The following is a 15,975-nucleotide window of genomic DNA, read 5'->3' on the forward strand; positions in this document are numbered from 1 at the left end:
ATATGCTCTTTCTTGCTGTGCTACAAAGATATGCTGTATAGGTTTTTGTCAACTCATAGCCTGTATGAGCTTTTCTCGATGTTCTCATTAACTTTTTTGCCTTTTGTTATAATGCAAACCCAGTGCTTGTCTGTCTTGGTATTTGTTCTTTTATTATATAGTATTTTGCATCCAAAGAGAAATACTGCTCTCTCACCTCCAACCTTTTCTAAGTTGAAAGTTTCTCAACCACATTTTTTCAATATTTTGTTCTACATCTCTCTCGGTTCCAAGTGTTTTCTCTCTGACCAAGCAAGGCTTTTGTTTCGACTATAGAGTTCAATTACAGGTAGTCGCCAGTTATCGGCAGGGGTTCCATTTTTGGCGGGGTGCTGATAAATAAAATAACCATTATCCAAAAAATTGTGATTTATGGCGCTTATGGGGTCAATAACTGAAACTCTGCCTGTTATGGCACCATATATCGCAGATTTTATGGCGCTAGGCAAGTGGCATAAAACCAAATCGCCATTAAGAGTCTGCCGATAACCGGGTACTGCCTGTACTTGGAATGTTGCAATCTGCTACAGTGCAGTAGTGACATAAGCATTGTTTGTTTGTATGGTGTTTTTACACTGCATGGAACCAGTGGTTATTCAGCAACAGGACCACCCGCTTTATGTGGCTTCCGAACCATGTAGAGTTTGTTTGTATGGCGTTTTTAAGTTGCATGGAACCAGTGGTTATTCAACAATGGGACCAATGGCTTTTCGTGACTTCCGAACCAAGTCGAGAGTGAACTTCAATCACCAGAATACACACCTCTCACTCCCATGTCGAGAGTGAACATTTATCGTCAGAAATACACATCTCTCACCCCAATAGAAAGTGTGTGTGTGTGGGACATTGCCTACCTTCCCTCCCCTCATTTCTGTTCTAGATGATGTTATGTCCCAGGACAACTATTTTTAATGAAATTTCTTATGACTGCCTTTTGTTGTTTGCTCTATTGCAACTCTTCGTCTTATTCCTTATCCTTCAGCCATCGCTGTGAGGAAGGTTACACAGTGCCCGTAAAGATGACAATCATTCGCCTTGTAAAGAATCCTTAAGTCACATACACCCTGCCAGTTGTCTTTAGTTTGTTTGTATGGTGCTTTTACGTTGCATGGAAGCAGTGGTTATTCAGCAACGGGACCAATGGCTTTACGACTTACGAACCACTTCGAGAGTGAACTTCTATCTTTGCAGTGTCAGCTTCTAGAACTATGCCAACCCCCTCCTGCATTTAATGTTTATTCCATGTAGATATCATGCAGCTGCACCATTATTCCAAAAATGCACACCAGTTGTCCAGCTGACTTCCTAGCACTTATTGCACTCATTCCACTGTGTTCATGATGTGCCTTAAACACTTAAGGGGGCCGGCCGGAACCTCTATATATGGAGGTATAGGGCAAAAAATGCAGTCATGAAAAAATTCATGGAGCTTCATATGGCAATTGAGAATACGTATACGAAATATTTCGTCAAAATTCCTCTTACTTTCGTAGTTACAGGGTAATTAGTTAACGTAACTCAATAAGCCTAAAACATTGATCCGTACAAGAAAATGCAATATTTCTTCTATCGTAAATTTTGATAATTATTGTCAAAGAAATTGGGAGAAATGGCATCTGTAGACATTCCCCGAGGCGAGAAGGAGACTTCAGGCTCAAGCTACCAAGTCCAGTCCTGATTTAGTGCAATCACAGACGTCAAGTAGTCTACACGTTCCATTTCACGTCTGACATTCGCCTGCTTTCACGTATGTTTATGTATGTTTCGGCAAGAATTTCATCATGCCAATGAGGAAAAGACAAGGGAAACATCTCGCTAATATACAGACGAAGAAAATCGCCTCCAAGTATTATTACAGAATATCATAATATATGCGTAGTTAGTGAAGAGAGAGGGGAGGGTTGCTTAGTAACGCCCCCGTCTTGCTTGACAGCACACGTCACACTGTGCCTAAGGCTACGATCTTTGAGCAAAGAGATCTTCATTTATGATAAATAACAGTTTTGGTTTTTTAATACCCAAAATGGAATATGAAATTCATAATAATCATGATTTATTAAATTGTCTTTGTAAAAAAAGTGTACGCCTTCGAGTTTCACCTCTTGACATTCTCTTGCAATTACGTTTGTTTATCTTTGTTTCGGGCAAGAATTTCATCATGCCAAAGAAGAAAATACAAGGAAAACATCTCGCTAACACACAGAAGAAGAAAATTCGCTGTAATAAGCCGAGTTAGTGAAGGGGAGAGAGAGAATTGCATAGGAAGGAGTGCCCCATCTTGCCTCAAGCAGTGCCCCAGGCTGCGATATATGAGCAAAGGGATCATCATTTATGATGATAAAATAGTTTTGGTTATTAATACACAAAAAACAAATATGCATTCATAATAATCATTATTTATTAATATTGTCTTTATTGAAATACGAAGGAAAACTTTGAACGCCCGTATCTCAAAACTATACTTATTGACCTTCAAAATCTATCTTCTCACCTAGTTTTAAAGCTATTACATTGAAATTTGGTATATAACTCAGAAAGACATTATAGAACAATCAAATAGAGCCCTTTTTTCCAATTTTTGTTTCGTATTTTTTTTATAAATTTTTTTCTCCTGATTTATAGGGTTTATTTTTTGACCATATTGAAAAATTCATATCTAGCAAAAAAATTTTTTTTTTTTTTTTTTTTTACTCTCTCCATTTGATTGGAGGTCTACATATGATAGTAATCCCAGGTCTTAATATTAAATATCAAGGGAGGAGATAGAATTTGAAAAATGGTTATTTTCGGGATAAATCGCCCTGGCGTCACAAAACCAAAGGTCAGAGGCGAAAATCATATGCGGTTTGAAGATGTCCCAAGTCACCTTATTAAGTGGTATGAATATCAAAGTCCTGTCCTTAAAAAAGGGCATTAGCCAGCCGGCCCCCTTAAAAGACTTTTTGTTTGTATGGTGCTTTTACATTGCCTGGAACCAGTGGTTATTCAGCAACAGGACCAACGGCTTTACGTGACTCACCCAGATCTAATGATGGGGATGTTATGCTGGTTTTAGCTTTGTTTACCAAATTAAAATAGGATACAAAAAAACCTGCAGACTACCATTTTGATATTTATTTAAAGTATAATACAATTAACAAAAACTGTATACTGTATACAATTATTATTGCAACTATTAGAATTTGGAGAAATAAACCATAAGCAAGATTCCAACGCTTTATTCTTCTGGAAAAAAATATACACTGTACAGTCGATAAACCAGTACTGACTGAGTTAAGAGCCGTAGCTTTGAGCAAAACACAATATGTACCATATGAGATCCATAGAGGAAAATAATTTGAATAAAAAAAAAATTGAACAAAGACAGACCCAGCCTTATGGTTCCACTTCTTATGGCTCAATGAAACCATATGACCTGCAGAAAATATAAATAAAATAAAAACCAACACACAGTATACGTACATGTCACCATGGTCACAGGAGTTACCATTAAATAACCTTTCCTCAACAGATAAGATTTGTCAAGTATATATGCTAGGACATAATTTCCATAATTGTCACCAGATATCTGGGATATTGATAAAAACGTTAAGTCATTTGGTCAATACTTATAGTATACTGTAGATCATTACCATGATTGATTTTTGGACTGAGGATTTAGGGAGCTTGAAGCTGACTTTTGTAATGCCACTGTTTTTGCAAACAATACGATACTTGTCAATGCAATACAGAATTGACCTGCCCTTTAAAAAAATCACCAAGGATTGTAAAGCACAGGTTAATCCCTTGTAAACTGCATTCTCAATCACAGCCAAAAAATATTTTTCCTATTGAACTCACTGTAGTTTGCAAGATGTATGTCACGTAACTACAAAAGCCTTACGAAGGATCCCTGAACAAAAAAGCTCAACTAGAAACTACAGCAACATAATGAAGGTGGTTTGTCGGGAGAAAACTATGCTGTTAAAACAAAATACTGGTTTATTTTCACATAAAAAAAGGAGATGATTCCTTCAAATTGCAGATGATAAAAGCATGAAATGACAATGAATAAAAATGATGACATGAAATAATTTAGTCACTGAAATCACCACTGCTGAAATTAATGAAATGAATATGAAGCCTGCCGAAGTGGCAGTAGCAACTTGAAGTACATTTGGACCATCACTTAGAAGACAGGAAAACACATTTTTTCTTTCTTAATTACTTCAGATACCAATAATTTCATTATTGGTTACTGTTAGTGAAATATAATGTAATAAAGTTTGTAATACAACCAGGCTCTTTTCATAGTCACTGGGATGTGGAACTTTTTTTTTTCTTTTTACACAACGTTAACATTTTCAGGAACAACCATTGTCTTGCACTGTTAGTAGCTGTCAACCCAGCATTGTTCAGTTATTCACTAGGATATCACATATCCACCTTGGAACACTTCACAGCTCAATATTTACAATATAAAAACTTCACTGTACATTTTCACCTAGGCAACATTCAACACCCATTAACTAGTACGTATGTCCATTAGGAATATTCACCATCAGTTTATTCAAAGAGTTCTGGGGATGCTTGTCTTGACAAACTTCGTGTTACTCTTACTCCTGGTGATGTTTGAGTTCCTACACTTTTTAGTTCTACTGATGCTGTGAGAAGTGCTTCCAGTTCCCTCGGTGAGACTAGTGGCTTGTCCCTTGGCTTCATTCCATCACGTCCACTATTTCCTTAATGTTTAAAATCAAATGAAAGTGTTAAGTGGAAAAATCTACTGCATTAAGTACCTATATCTATGAAAAATACTTCATCTCAAGGCTTCTTACAACTATTCTTGGTTTAATATTAATACAGTAGTCTGCAATCTCATAAGTTATTTGTGTGATGTGGCTAAAACAGTTATGTGACTGGCTTTCAAGTACAAGACCTGTTTTGCATTACATTCAAATTTTAATATTGATGCAAAACACCACAAAAACAATATTGACTGAAGTATATATAAATACTATATATATACAGTGGTCCCCCCGTATTCGCGGGGGATGCGTACCAGACCCCCCGTGAATAGTTAAATCCGCGAATGTTTGGAACCCTATAAAAATGCTAAAAACAGCCTATTTTATTAGTTAAAACTCAAGAAAAACCCACTCAAAATTTTCCTACATGGGTTTTTTAAGTTTTATCACAAAAAGTGCATTTTATGATGAAATTCATAAAAAAAACCAGGAATTTGTGGATATTTATCATAGAAAAATACAGCGAATGCGCAAATTTTCCGCGAATAATGCAGGGAAACGTTCCCGAGAGAAATCCGCGAATGTGTGAGTCCGCGAATCTGGAGAACGCGAAAAGGGGGGTCCACTGTATATATATAATTATATCCTTCATTTTTAAAAGTAGGAAATGCCTTGATTGGCACAAAAATGGTTTTTGAGACAAATACAGTAGTCTGCAATCTCATAAAAAGTCATTTGTGTGATGTGGCTAAAACAGTTGTGTGACTGGGTTTCAAGTACAAGACCCTGTTTTGCATTACATTCAAATTTTAATATCGATGCAAAACATCAAGGAAATAATGTTGACTGAAGTATAATTTTTTCTTATATTTTTCCTTTTTCAAAGTAAGAAATGCCTCGATAGCACAACAATGGTTTTTGAGGCAATGAGGTAAAAATTATATTTTTTCCAAAATTCCTTAAATAAAGGTCTTCACCACCTTCCTTCTATACAACCATGTAATGCATTGGTAACATGATAACTACACACCAATTCACACAAAAATTTGTACTGTGTTGAGTTATGAGGTATACATTAAAAGCTTCATCCGTTTATGAATGATGAAACACCTTACATTAATAAAGAACAATATGAACGTGTAATGAGATACAAAAGACCACGAGCTGTACCCTAAATTCACAAGACAATTGGGTCTTATTTTAAAGTAAGCAAGTTTCAATGGCAAATCTATATAATAAATTCAAACCAATAGTAGCGTATGTGCAAAGTAAGTGAACACATAGAAACATGGTCATAGACTAAACCCGACAGTTACTGATAACATTCAAATAGCTGCCAGTCACAAAGTCGAAAGAATATACCTTGTTAATCCCAAATCTCATTTACATAACATTGGTAGCTACTAAAAATATCCTTTTTCAACATTGGTACCTACTAAAAAAATTTTTTTTTTTTTTTTTTTTTTTTTACCATAACATTCTCTTATAAGGAAAATTTGATTATTATTCATCAAAATTCTTAGTACATAATTAACAGAATTAAGCATTCTTAATGCATGGTTTTAAATGCAAAACAACATATTAAATGTTATCTACGGAATCATTCTACCAACAAACAACAATCAGATAAAAATTAAAACTGAGAAGATAAAAAATCTTAAATTAAAACTAAATGGAAAAGATAGTAATTCTGCAAAAGACAGATATATTGTAATTATGGAAATTATCTTAAAATTGTACTAATATATACCCATGGATTATATTCTACAACAATCATCGATGAACTGTACAAAATAAAGGCACTCTGCGAGAAAGTTAAAGGAGAGAGACTTGGTGCTACCTTTTATCTCTGAGCATGTTCCATGAAATGTGTATGGTAAAATATGTGGCAAGTACCATATCTTTGTTTGTAGTATAAACTTTCTCTTACAAACAATGCCCTAGTTTTAGAGAAAACCTCTAAAGAACTTAAATCCGGTTGGTAAACATAACTAGAACTTCATTTGTGTCTTCCATTAACACTGGTAGTGTAAAGTTTTTTTTTTTAACCTTTAAGCATAGACTTAGACCTGGTGAGAACAGGACCTCCAAACTTCGACCTCGTCATAATAGTATATGTTGTCAGCACAGAGGACACGCAGCTCCATGCCAAGCGAACCCAACGACTGGATCTAGAGCCTGTCAGAAATTTTGTGGTAATAGGTTTCTCCGTTCCACAGAGATTTTATGTCTATTTACAATAATGCCTTCCTGTTGCTTTCAACTCGACTAAGTAAAATTGCTACAATTGGACTCAAAATCCCTAAAAACTACAATCCTCGGTAAATTGCAATTACTCTCCTTCAGAAAAACTGTGCACATTCTAGAAAAGTGACAAATATGTACATCTGTAATTTTGCTTTCAACATCTACAATGACTAAATGATTTCCTCCGCTAAAATTAAATTTTGAATGTTATGTAAACTAACAGCATATAATTCATGTAGCTCTTAAAAAAAAAAAAAAAAAAAGCAAATGTATGAAAGTAGTTACTAATGTCATCATCTATTCATGTAGGACAAGGTATAATTTGTAAAAAATTTAACTGGCCTCCGCAAAATAATATACACTTAAGCTTTTTAAAATAGCAGGTGTCAGCATGCTAGTCTGAAGTTAAATGCTAATACATTAACTAAAGAGAGGGCCTTTATCCTTTGGAAAATAAGCTTTCTTTGGGTATTTAGATTTACTGGCATGGCACTAAGCAATACACAATGAAAAATGTTGTATACATACAACAGAAAATAAAACTCCTAGGGGTGTGAAATTTAGCAATTCATCCCATAGACAAGTAAAAATATTACATATTGCAACATGGCACCCAAGTACACTAATGGCCTTGCTACTTTCAACTGAAAGTAATATTGTCCTAATGAACTTCAAATGCCTAACTAGTGTTTTCTAAGTTCACAATTTTTAATAAAAAATATACTAACAGTGCTGTATACTACTGATGAAGTTAAATACCTTTACAGTTCTTAAACAAGCTAAGGTTATGAAACAAATTTATTGAGAACCCCTTAGAAATTACCAAATTTCCCTTGTATCGACTTATTTTTTCCTTTAAATCAGTCCCACAAATTTGCACTTCTTCCTCAAGAACAAAGTTTGCATTTTTCTTGAGGAAGGTTGCCTTTCCTAGACAGTGACCAAATCTCATAAGTAAAATAATCTTACTACAGTAGACTATCATTATCATAAATGTTCATGTGCTACTTTTAAAAACTGGGAATAAGAAAAATATTTTCAGATTTTTAAGATTAAAATGTTTTCCATGTTTGCAATGTCTACTGCATGGAGTTTAACATTATTCTATTCGGGATGTCATATTTATAAGGTGTTTAATTTTCCTTGCTGCATACACCCATACCTGATACTATCAAACTCTTCAAATACTGCAACTGCTGTAGACCTAGAAAACTTATGTAACAGCTCAGCAGCTTGTATAAACATTACGCAGAACAGATTTAAAATTTTGCTGTTATGTCACTGTCAGAAATGCTAATTAACTATTAAAGGCACTGCAAATTGAATATTAAAAGCTGTGAACTTTAAAAATCTTACCGTATTTTCAACAACTAATAAACTGAAACACAACATTAATCAATATGGTATATCAGCCAATGCCACACTACTACAACGAACTGAAACTTTGTAATATGCACAGCACAATGAAAGATATTAAGCTGTGCAACTTCATTTGTGTGTTAAAATTTTATGTTGGTCAAAATGGGCGAGCCTTCAATGCTGGAAGATACAGCATGTCATTTTATGCAAGTATTAAATCTAAATATCCAAAGAAAAAAAAGAACAAAGCAATTATTATACTTAATATCAACCCTATAGTATTTGCAAATAAAAGTATTTTAATTACAATCAATTAAAAAAAAAAACCTATCAAAGCATATGACAAAAAAAGGATGAGAGATGCAGTTTACATAAAAAAAAAATTAAATGGAGTAATCAAACAACAGGAAAACACATGTAAATCTCTTTGTAATTTACTTCATTTTGCTCTTTATTTCTAAACAATCATTAGAAAATGAATCTTGAAAATAACAAACTATAAGTCAGTTTCTGTACATGCTTTTACCAGGTTATAAATCAATTACCAGGCATGTTTTAACATTATGAGAAATGGTTGTGTGGCAAAATTTTTTTTTTGCAAAACATGTTCAGCAGAGAACCTCCAAACATCAGCTTTCAAATAATGACTCACTAAATTGCCTACTAACTGACAATAGGAAAACCACCAGCAACAGACCCACTAGCTGAAATGGTAAAACCACTTCTATTAAAGATGGTTGCCCACTAGCTGAAATGGTAAAACCACTTCTATTAAAGATGATAACCAGAGTTCATAATGAGAATCAGTCAACAAGTTCAGAAAACACCTCCATCACAGATGACAACCAAAGTCCCCTATGACATTCAGCCACCAAGTTCAAAAATCACAAACTTGTCAAAAGGAACACCTAACCAATGAAAAGGAACAATACCTAACCAGTGAACTGCACTTAAGCTCTCAACATCAGTAACTAGGAAAAGCAAGATTAGAACTGAAAAAACACCATAACACCAATACCTCAACAACTTTCACGTTAAAGGCATTGAAATATCAACATCATGGTGAATTACCAGTTATTCTAATCACAACAACATGTACTTCATGGACAGATTGCTACAAATATATCACATGGGTTACTTAAAACAATAGAAATAAAAGACAACCACACAAACTTTTACCTCATGTTAAAACATTTCAAAATGAATTGGAAAAAAATGCAAAATGATACTTTTCATTCAAAAAAAAAAAAAAAAAAAAAGTCTAAACAAAATAAATTTCTCTTACCTTTCACTTGGGGTTGTGGCTGCGTTAGAGGAGGTACATACGGCGATGATGCAGGAGGGGAGTAATAAACAGTTGCATCATTAGAATCTTCGTTTTCTGAAGAATCAAACATCTGAGGTGATCCAACACTTGAGGAACTATTTGAAAGAATATCAGTTTCACCATCTGATGATGACAATCTTTCTGCTCTTCTTCTCATGACAGCTTCCATGGCTGGTGTGAACTCTGATGGTATATCTTCATACGTAGGACTACTTCTACTGCTGTAACAAGTACTGAAAACAAATATACAAACCGTAACTTATTATTAATCACATTAACCATTATTTTACTCACTATCCTGTATTGATGTAGTTAATGACAGACAACTTGCAATTTCAATGTGAAAGTTAGATAATTTTGGTAATTACTAATTTACACCTGAACTTATGAACCTTTGCACTTATCAGCTGCAAAATTATGATTATATTTTCCTACCCTACCACCTTTGATGCCACAAATTTCTATATGAATCTTTTAAATTGAATGTCAAGTGTAAAGTAAAGTTTATTTTATGTTAGATATGTGAAATTGCTATTTACTGTGCGATCACATCTAAACATAAGGACTTTACTTCTCAAAAAGCCAGACTCCTACAGCATCTTAAGATTAGGTGCTACTGTATCAGATTCATTTATTCAAGTTCTCATTGAAAATAATGATTTTCAAATTGTTCTTGTACATACCTGTGATGTCTGTGTCGTTTTTGGCAAACAGGTGGGGATGCACTTTTTTCTCTTATTTTGTTCATAATTTCTATCATTTGGGGAGTAGGATTGTCCAGCGAGGTATCTTTAATCACAAGTCTTTTCGGTCGTTGGTTTTGTTTCCGTGCTTCCATTTTCATAACTTCTTTTTCAATCATTAGTTCCTCTGTGTCTACATATGTAAAATCAGGTTGACTAGGCTTGCTCAAACTTACGCCAATGAGTGAATCTCGTGGACATGTTCTAGTGTGCACTCTGTAGACATGGGTAATGAAAATTTTTAATAAAGGCTGGGAGGAGGATAAACAAATGATCTCAATGTTACCTTGACAAAAAATGCAACCAACCTATGTTTCTCCTTTAAGAGTTCTTCTCAATTCTGCCACTCGGTTTCCAACAATCAAGCAATTTATAAAAACAGCATTATCAAACAACACAGAATATTCCAACTAATTTCCCATTAAAAATTCACACTAAAATATGCCATGCATTGATCAAATCTATTTGGAAGTCAAGAAAATGCAGAGAATGGAGTATTTTTCAATAACTTTTTTAGGTAAGAAACCATGTTCCATACACCTACCTGTTATTTCTAGGTCTACAAGGGGACATATGTGATGTTCTCATCATCTTCTTAGGGGTATACTCTGCAATGTTTTCCTCCTCTTCGGAGCGCCTTTTAGTGGATTTCTGGAAGTAAAATTTCCATGGGGGTTAGCAAAACTTCCATTGTAACTTTTACATGATGGGAAAAACTGTATAAAACCTATGATGAAACAATTAATTTGTTACAAACTGAAACAAAACATGGGTTATGCTAACACCCATGAAAATTATAACCTCCTAAATAGGTATCAACAAATAAAAAATAAAAAATGCAGAGAATTAACTTTATTGGTAGTAAAGTTGCTACAATTAAAACAGAAATCTTTGTACCGAAAAATAATCAAGAGCCTTAAACGCACCTCTTCATACTCATGGAATGAAAATATACCAACAAAATGGCTAAAGAACATTACACATTACCAAAATGTTCTATCCAGTTAAATTTCATGTGCATAAACAAAGAAAAATGTACAAAAAGCTGGCTCAAATATCAGTTTAATACATAACTTGTAAAGTAATGCCAATCATGTTAGTAACTAGGCACAGGCACTAACAATGGAATTATTTTAGACTATACCAAAATTACATGTTTAATCAAAGCTAGAAAATCTAATTTCTCAAAATTTAAAGAAGCGGCATTGGAAAATGCCCAAGTTAAGCAGACATAACCATCTAGCCTTATATGAGAATATAGTGGTGTTACTTCTGCTGTAACTAGTATCACCTGTACTTGCAGGAACCTATGTTTTCTTTCTCATTAGAGCTATCATCTGAGGAGTAGGATTACCAACAGGAATTCCCTTATATGTTTTAGGGGGACTCTCCTCCAGTACCTCTTCTGCAGGCTTAGCCTGCCCTCTTTTTCCCCTAACCCTTCCCTTGGGTAAATTGGCACTATTTTGTTGATTCTCTTCATTGTTTTTTCTTCCAACAATAGGGTTTCTACTTTTTGAACCTGTTCGCCTCTGCTTTGGTATGCTACCCTGCATGACATCTTCATCTTCCTCGGACATAAATTCACCACTATTCCGCTTGCTTACCTTACGGTCCAGGCGAGACTTGGGTTTTCTAGATGTTGGCACAGGAGTTGCTGACATAAACACTAATTTACCGTCGTCTCTGTAACCCCGTGCTTTCAACCCATTGCGCAATATGCAGCGGCATTTCTCATAATCTGGCTTTTCATCAAAAGCCAAATTAACTACATATTCTAAATATTCTTGAAGACCTGCATGAACATAAGGATGATAAGTACTGTATACTCATATGAAATATATATATTAAATATTACTACTTCTACTGTTCATGCTATATTAACTTGAAGCTTTATATTAATAATATAGGCACTAAACAAATGTCTGATTATATAACCATGGCATATTTACCTTGTGGCTTGGTATCTGGGAAACATTTGTCCATATATGAAGGAATGTCTTCCATAAAACCTCTTTTCTGTGCAGCAACATAGTTACATTCCTGAAGGTTATCCTCCCAAGGTAAGCGAGAACAAAGCCACTGAGTCATGTTATAACCCAAGATTTCCAGATCCCCTCGACGAGAGTGAGCTACAAAGGAAAAAGTATTTATTTTAGAACTACACAAATTTTCCTACAGCAGAATGGGCTAAAATCTGTACATTTAAAGAAACCAACCACTGCAATACTATATCTCCAATTCACTTTACATATATGAATGTTACGAAAAGAAAAAGAAACTTACCACCAATATGGGCATCACGAGATGTAAATTCTATAGTACCATCATGAGCTTTGCGCTGGTCATACTTGTATTCTTTGTGCTTGCCGTCATTAGCATAACGACATGCTAAACCAAAGTCCACAAGGTAAACTTGATTTTGAGTACCCGGCTGATAGCCAACCAACAAGTTGGAAGCCTTTATATCTGCATGAATGTACTCTTTACTATGTATGTATTCAAGTACATCCAACTGAAACAGGAAATTAAAATACGTATAGTGGGAATACAATAAAAACTTTTTTTTTTTTTTTTTTTTTAATTAAAATCTAAATTTCTATATTTGGTATAATTCTTTGTTGGAAATAAGCACATGCAAACATGTTTATGGTACTAAAACTTACAATTTGAATTCCAACTTGATAGACAGTTTTGAATGAAAATCTCTTGCTATGTTGCTCCAGGATCTTCTGTAAGTCACTGCCAAAGCGTTCCATCACCATGAAACGATAACGCTGACCTTTGAATTCAAAAGACCCCGAGCCTAAATACTTAGGCATTCCTAGAGCTTTAAGCTTCTTCTCTTTCTTCCAGGCCTCTATGTGTTCTGGTCTCGCAACCCTCATGTAACAATGCATTTCAGCAAACAATGGACCATTAGTGTGTGGCTCAACTTTGATAACATAGTCAGCCTCATTACCCACAGGATTGACAGTGTCCTTTGAAGCCAAGTAGATTTCACCAAATCCTCCAACACCTGTTTAGTAAATACAAGAAAAAAGAAAGAAAGAAAAAAAAATGAATATAATACTTAATTTTCTTGCTTAACCCAACCCATGAACCTCCAAGCAAATTTAGTTGCAACAGGGAATTACTGTAGTGCCTGATGATTATCAATTTACAAACTACTCATACCAAACTTCCCTAAATTTAATTACTGTAGAGTGAGATCAAGGAACAATGCGAGACATTAACTCACCAATACTGCACCCAATTTTCCACTGTTGTTTTGCAACGTCTGTAACAACCACCCCCGGGGTGATTGGATCAGGGAGTTTGAAACCATTGGCGGCCACACGTTTCTTGGGTGCCCCTTTAGACCCACTTTTGTTGCCTGTGCCAGCCTTGCGTGGAGCCATGACTGTTTGGGCAAGTAGATGTCCAGCACGGAAGAACTCCTTCCCACCTCTTGTTTTAGTTTAGTAGCACCAAGTCTCTCTCACTTGCTCTCTCTCAGATCTTCAACAGGAAGGAAAAAACTTAGATTACCACACAGAAAATACAAATACAAACCTAATCCAATGTTACCTAAGGCAATTAATTAATTACATAAGCAAAAATGACATCTTTTAAAAAATGCAAAATCTTTGCTAATGGCCTTTTATCCAATAAATATTTGCTATATAACAATTCATCAGACTACAGTCCACTATTCATTCAATCTTTCTGGGTCTTTTATCTTTTAAACAATACATAGTATTTTACTTTGAATATACTGGTAATAAAATCCTATCAATTAAATACACAACTGGTATTACAGCATAATGTTTTCTTTCTATTTAGACATCAAAAATGTTTATAAGTAAATCAAGATTTCTCAAGAACTTATACAAAAGCATCCACTGAATATCTTAATATATATCTAATACATACATTACATATTTCATGAGGTAAATGTATCTGATTTCCCTTCAGGATTTTTATATTGTCCCTATTTCATTAATTACTATGCCGATCCAGCACTAAAGAACCAACCGCATATATCATATTAACTGCATTCTTATTCTAAACACCTAAAATCTGTTTGTATGTACGGTGCTTTTACATTCCATGGAACCAGTGGCTATTCAGCAAGGTGACCAATGGCTTTATGTGACTTCCGAACCATGTCAAGAGTGAACTTTACCACCAGAAACACATATCTCACTCCTCAATGGAATGCCCGAGAATTTAACTCATGGCCACCGAGGCGGCAAGCCAACACCATACCGACCATGCCACTGAGGCCCTGTTAAAATCTGTTAATGTTATAAAAATACTGTGTGAGCCATCATTTACTAAAGAAATATCAATGCCCATAATAATAAGTATTTTTAAATCTGCTTCTTGTATTTTATAACTCAAAACTCCTGTGATGGCAATTACATCACCACTATAAGGTTAACCTACTGTTGCACGCCAATGCCATAATTATGAATTGTTGAAGTAAAGTCTCCACTTTCCAAGATTTGATTTGTTTAGGCAAGATAATGTAGATGCGGCAAAAACCATGCCACATTTTCCTTATACCAGGTCAGACAGGGTAAACAGCTTGATATTATTGTTCTATATGTCAAACTGTGAAGACAAAATGCGGAAAAGAACTGCAATTTGATGACTAATGTATAACGCGCAAACTCAATTAAGTTGGCATGGTCACAGAACAGCCTTTCTTCTGGACAATCCATAGGAGGGATAAGGATGATTTTATGATTGGATTAAGGGGTGCAGATTCTGTTGTCAGATTATAAGTCAGGAGTAGTTTGGCAATGTCGCTAATGACAGCTATATTCAGGCATTTTGGTTTTACTTAAAAACTTGACAATGTAGCCATAAATGCTTTTGTTTTAAATCTCCTGCAATTATTAGCTTATGAAATTAATTTGCTTTTGCCAATGTACTGGTAACTCCAATAGATTCTACAAGTCTTTCACAAGAATTGCAAGCAAACTGATTACTCTATGCTCATTAAATTACATGAGCCACTCAGGTCAAAATTAGATGGAATCTTAAATATAATTTCACAGAACCTGAGTACTGTTTACCTGAACAGGCTGCACACCTTGCATACCAGTAGGCTTTAGCCTACTTTTCGACTCACCAGTAACTCAGTCATTTGAACTACCCCTTCTGAGTGGCTGTGTTAATTATCTTAATATACAGTGGTTTATGGAATGGCTAGTTCGGGGAAGTTTTCTTCGGAAGTTCATTGCTGACATTACTTTTGAGCAAGAATGTGGAGTGGCCATGATCTTACTATTTTCTGTAGCATCATTCCCATTTATGCAATTTATTCACCCTTACATACCACACAACGCGCACTTTATAATCCAACTACAGTATAGTACTGCATTCATTTCCCAGTAAACAAAAGTATCCCAAAACCAAACACTATACAAAAGTTAAACAGACATAGGGTAAAAAACCGCATGGTACAGGGGTGGACCATGTACGATCAATATGTACAACCCCAAGAAAAGTACAGTATAATGCGTCCTGACACCGGAGTGGA

At 34.9% G+C, this 15,975-nt stretch overlaps 1 protein-coding gene across 6 annotated transcripts in view; it reads right to left on the reverse strand.

The window, feature by feature from the left end:
* Positions 1-3,242: 3,242 nt before the first annotated feature.
* The window catches only part of LOC135222614 (serine/threonine-protein kinase VRK1-like), a 178,299-nt gene continuing 165,566 nt past the window's right edge, over positions 3,243-15,975 (reverse strand). For 3 of the 6 annotated variants that reach the window (XM_064260753.1, XM_064260726.1, XM_064260715.1), the window contains exons 2-10: positions 13,684-13,943; positions 13,109-13,461; positions 12,729-12,957; positions 12,395-12,574; positions 12,050-12,237; positions 10,987-11,093; positions 10,383-10,658; positions 9,658-9,932; positions 3,243-4,760 (exon numbers count right to left, since the gene is read on the reverse strand). In XM_064260753.1, coding sequence (XP_064116823.1) covers positions 4,585-4,760; positions 9,658-9,932; positions 10,383-10,658; positions 10,987-11,093; positions 12,050-12,237; positions 12,395-12,574; positions 12,729-12,957; positions 13,109-13,461; positions 13,684-13,843 — 1,944 coding nt within the window. In that variant the 5' untranslated portion in view covers positions 13,844-13,943 and the 3' untranslated portion in view covers positions 3,243-4,584. Of the gene's footprint in view, positions 6,945-9,657; positions 9,933-10,382; positions 10,659-10,986; positions 11,094-12,049; positions 12,238-12,394; positions 12,575-12,728; positions 12,958-13,108; positions 13,462-13,683; positions 13,946-15,975 lie in introns of all 6 variants that reach the window. The other 3 variants (XM_064260743.1, XM_064260735.1, XM_064260762.1) reach the window with 2 other exon arrangements.

The sequence above is a fragment of the Macrobrachium nipponense genome, chromosome 20 (assembly GCF_015104395.2).
Source record: "Macrobrachium nipponense isolate FS-2020 chromosome 20, ASM1510439v2, whole genome shotgun sequence".
NCBI lineage: Eukaryota > Metazoa > Arthropoda > Malacostraca > Decapoda > Palaemonidae > Macrobrachium > Macrobrachium nipponense.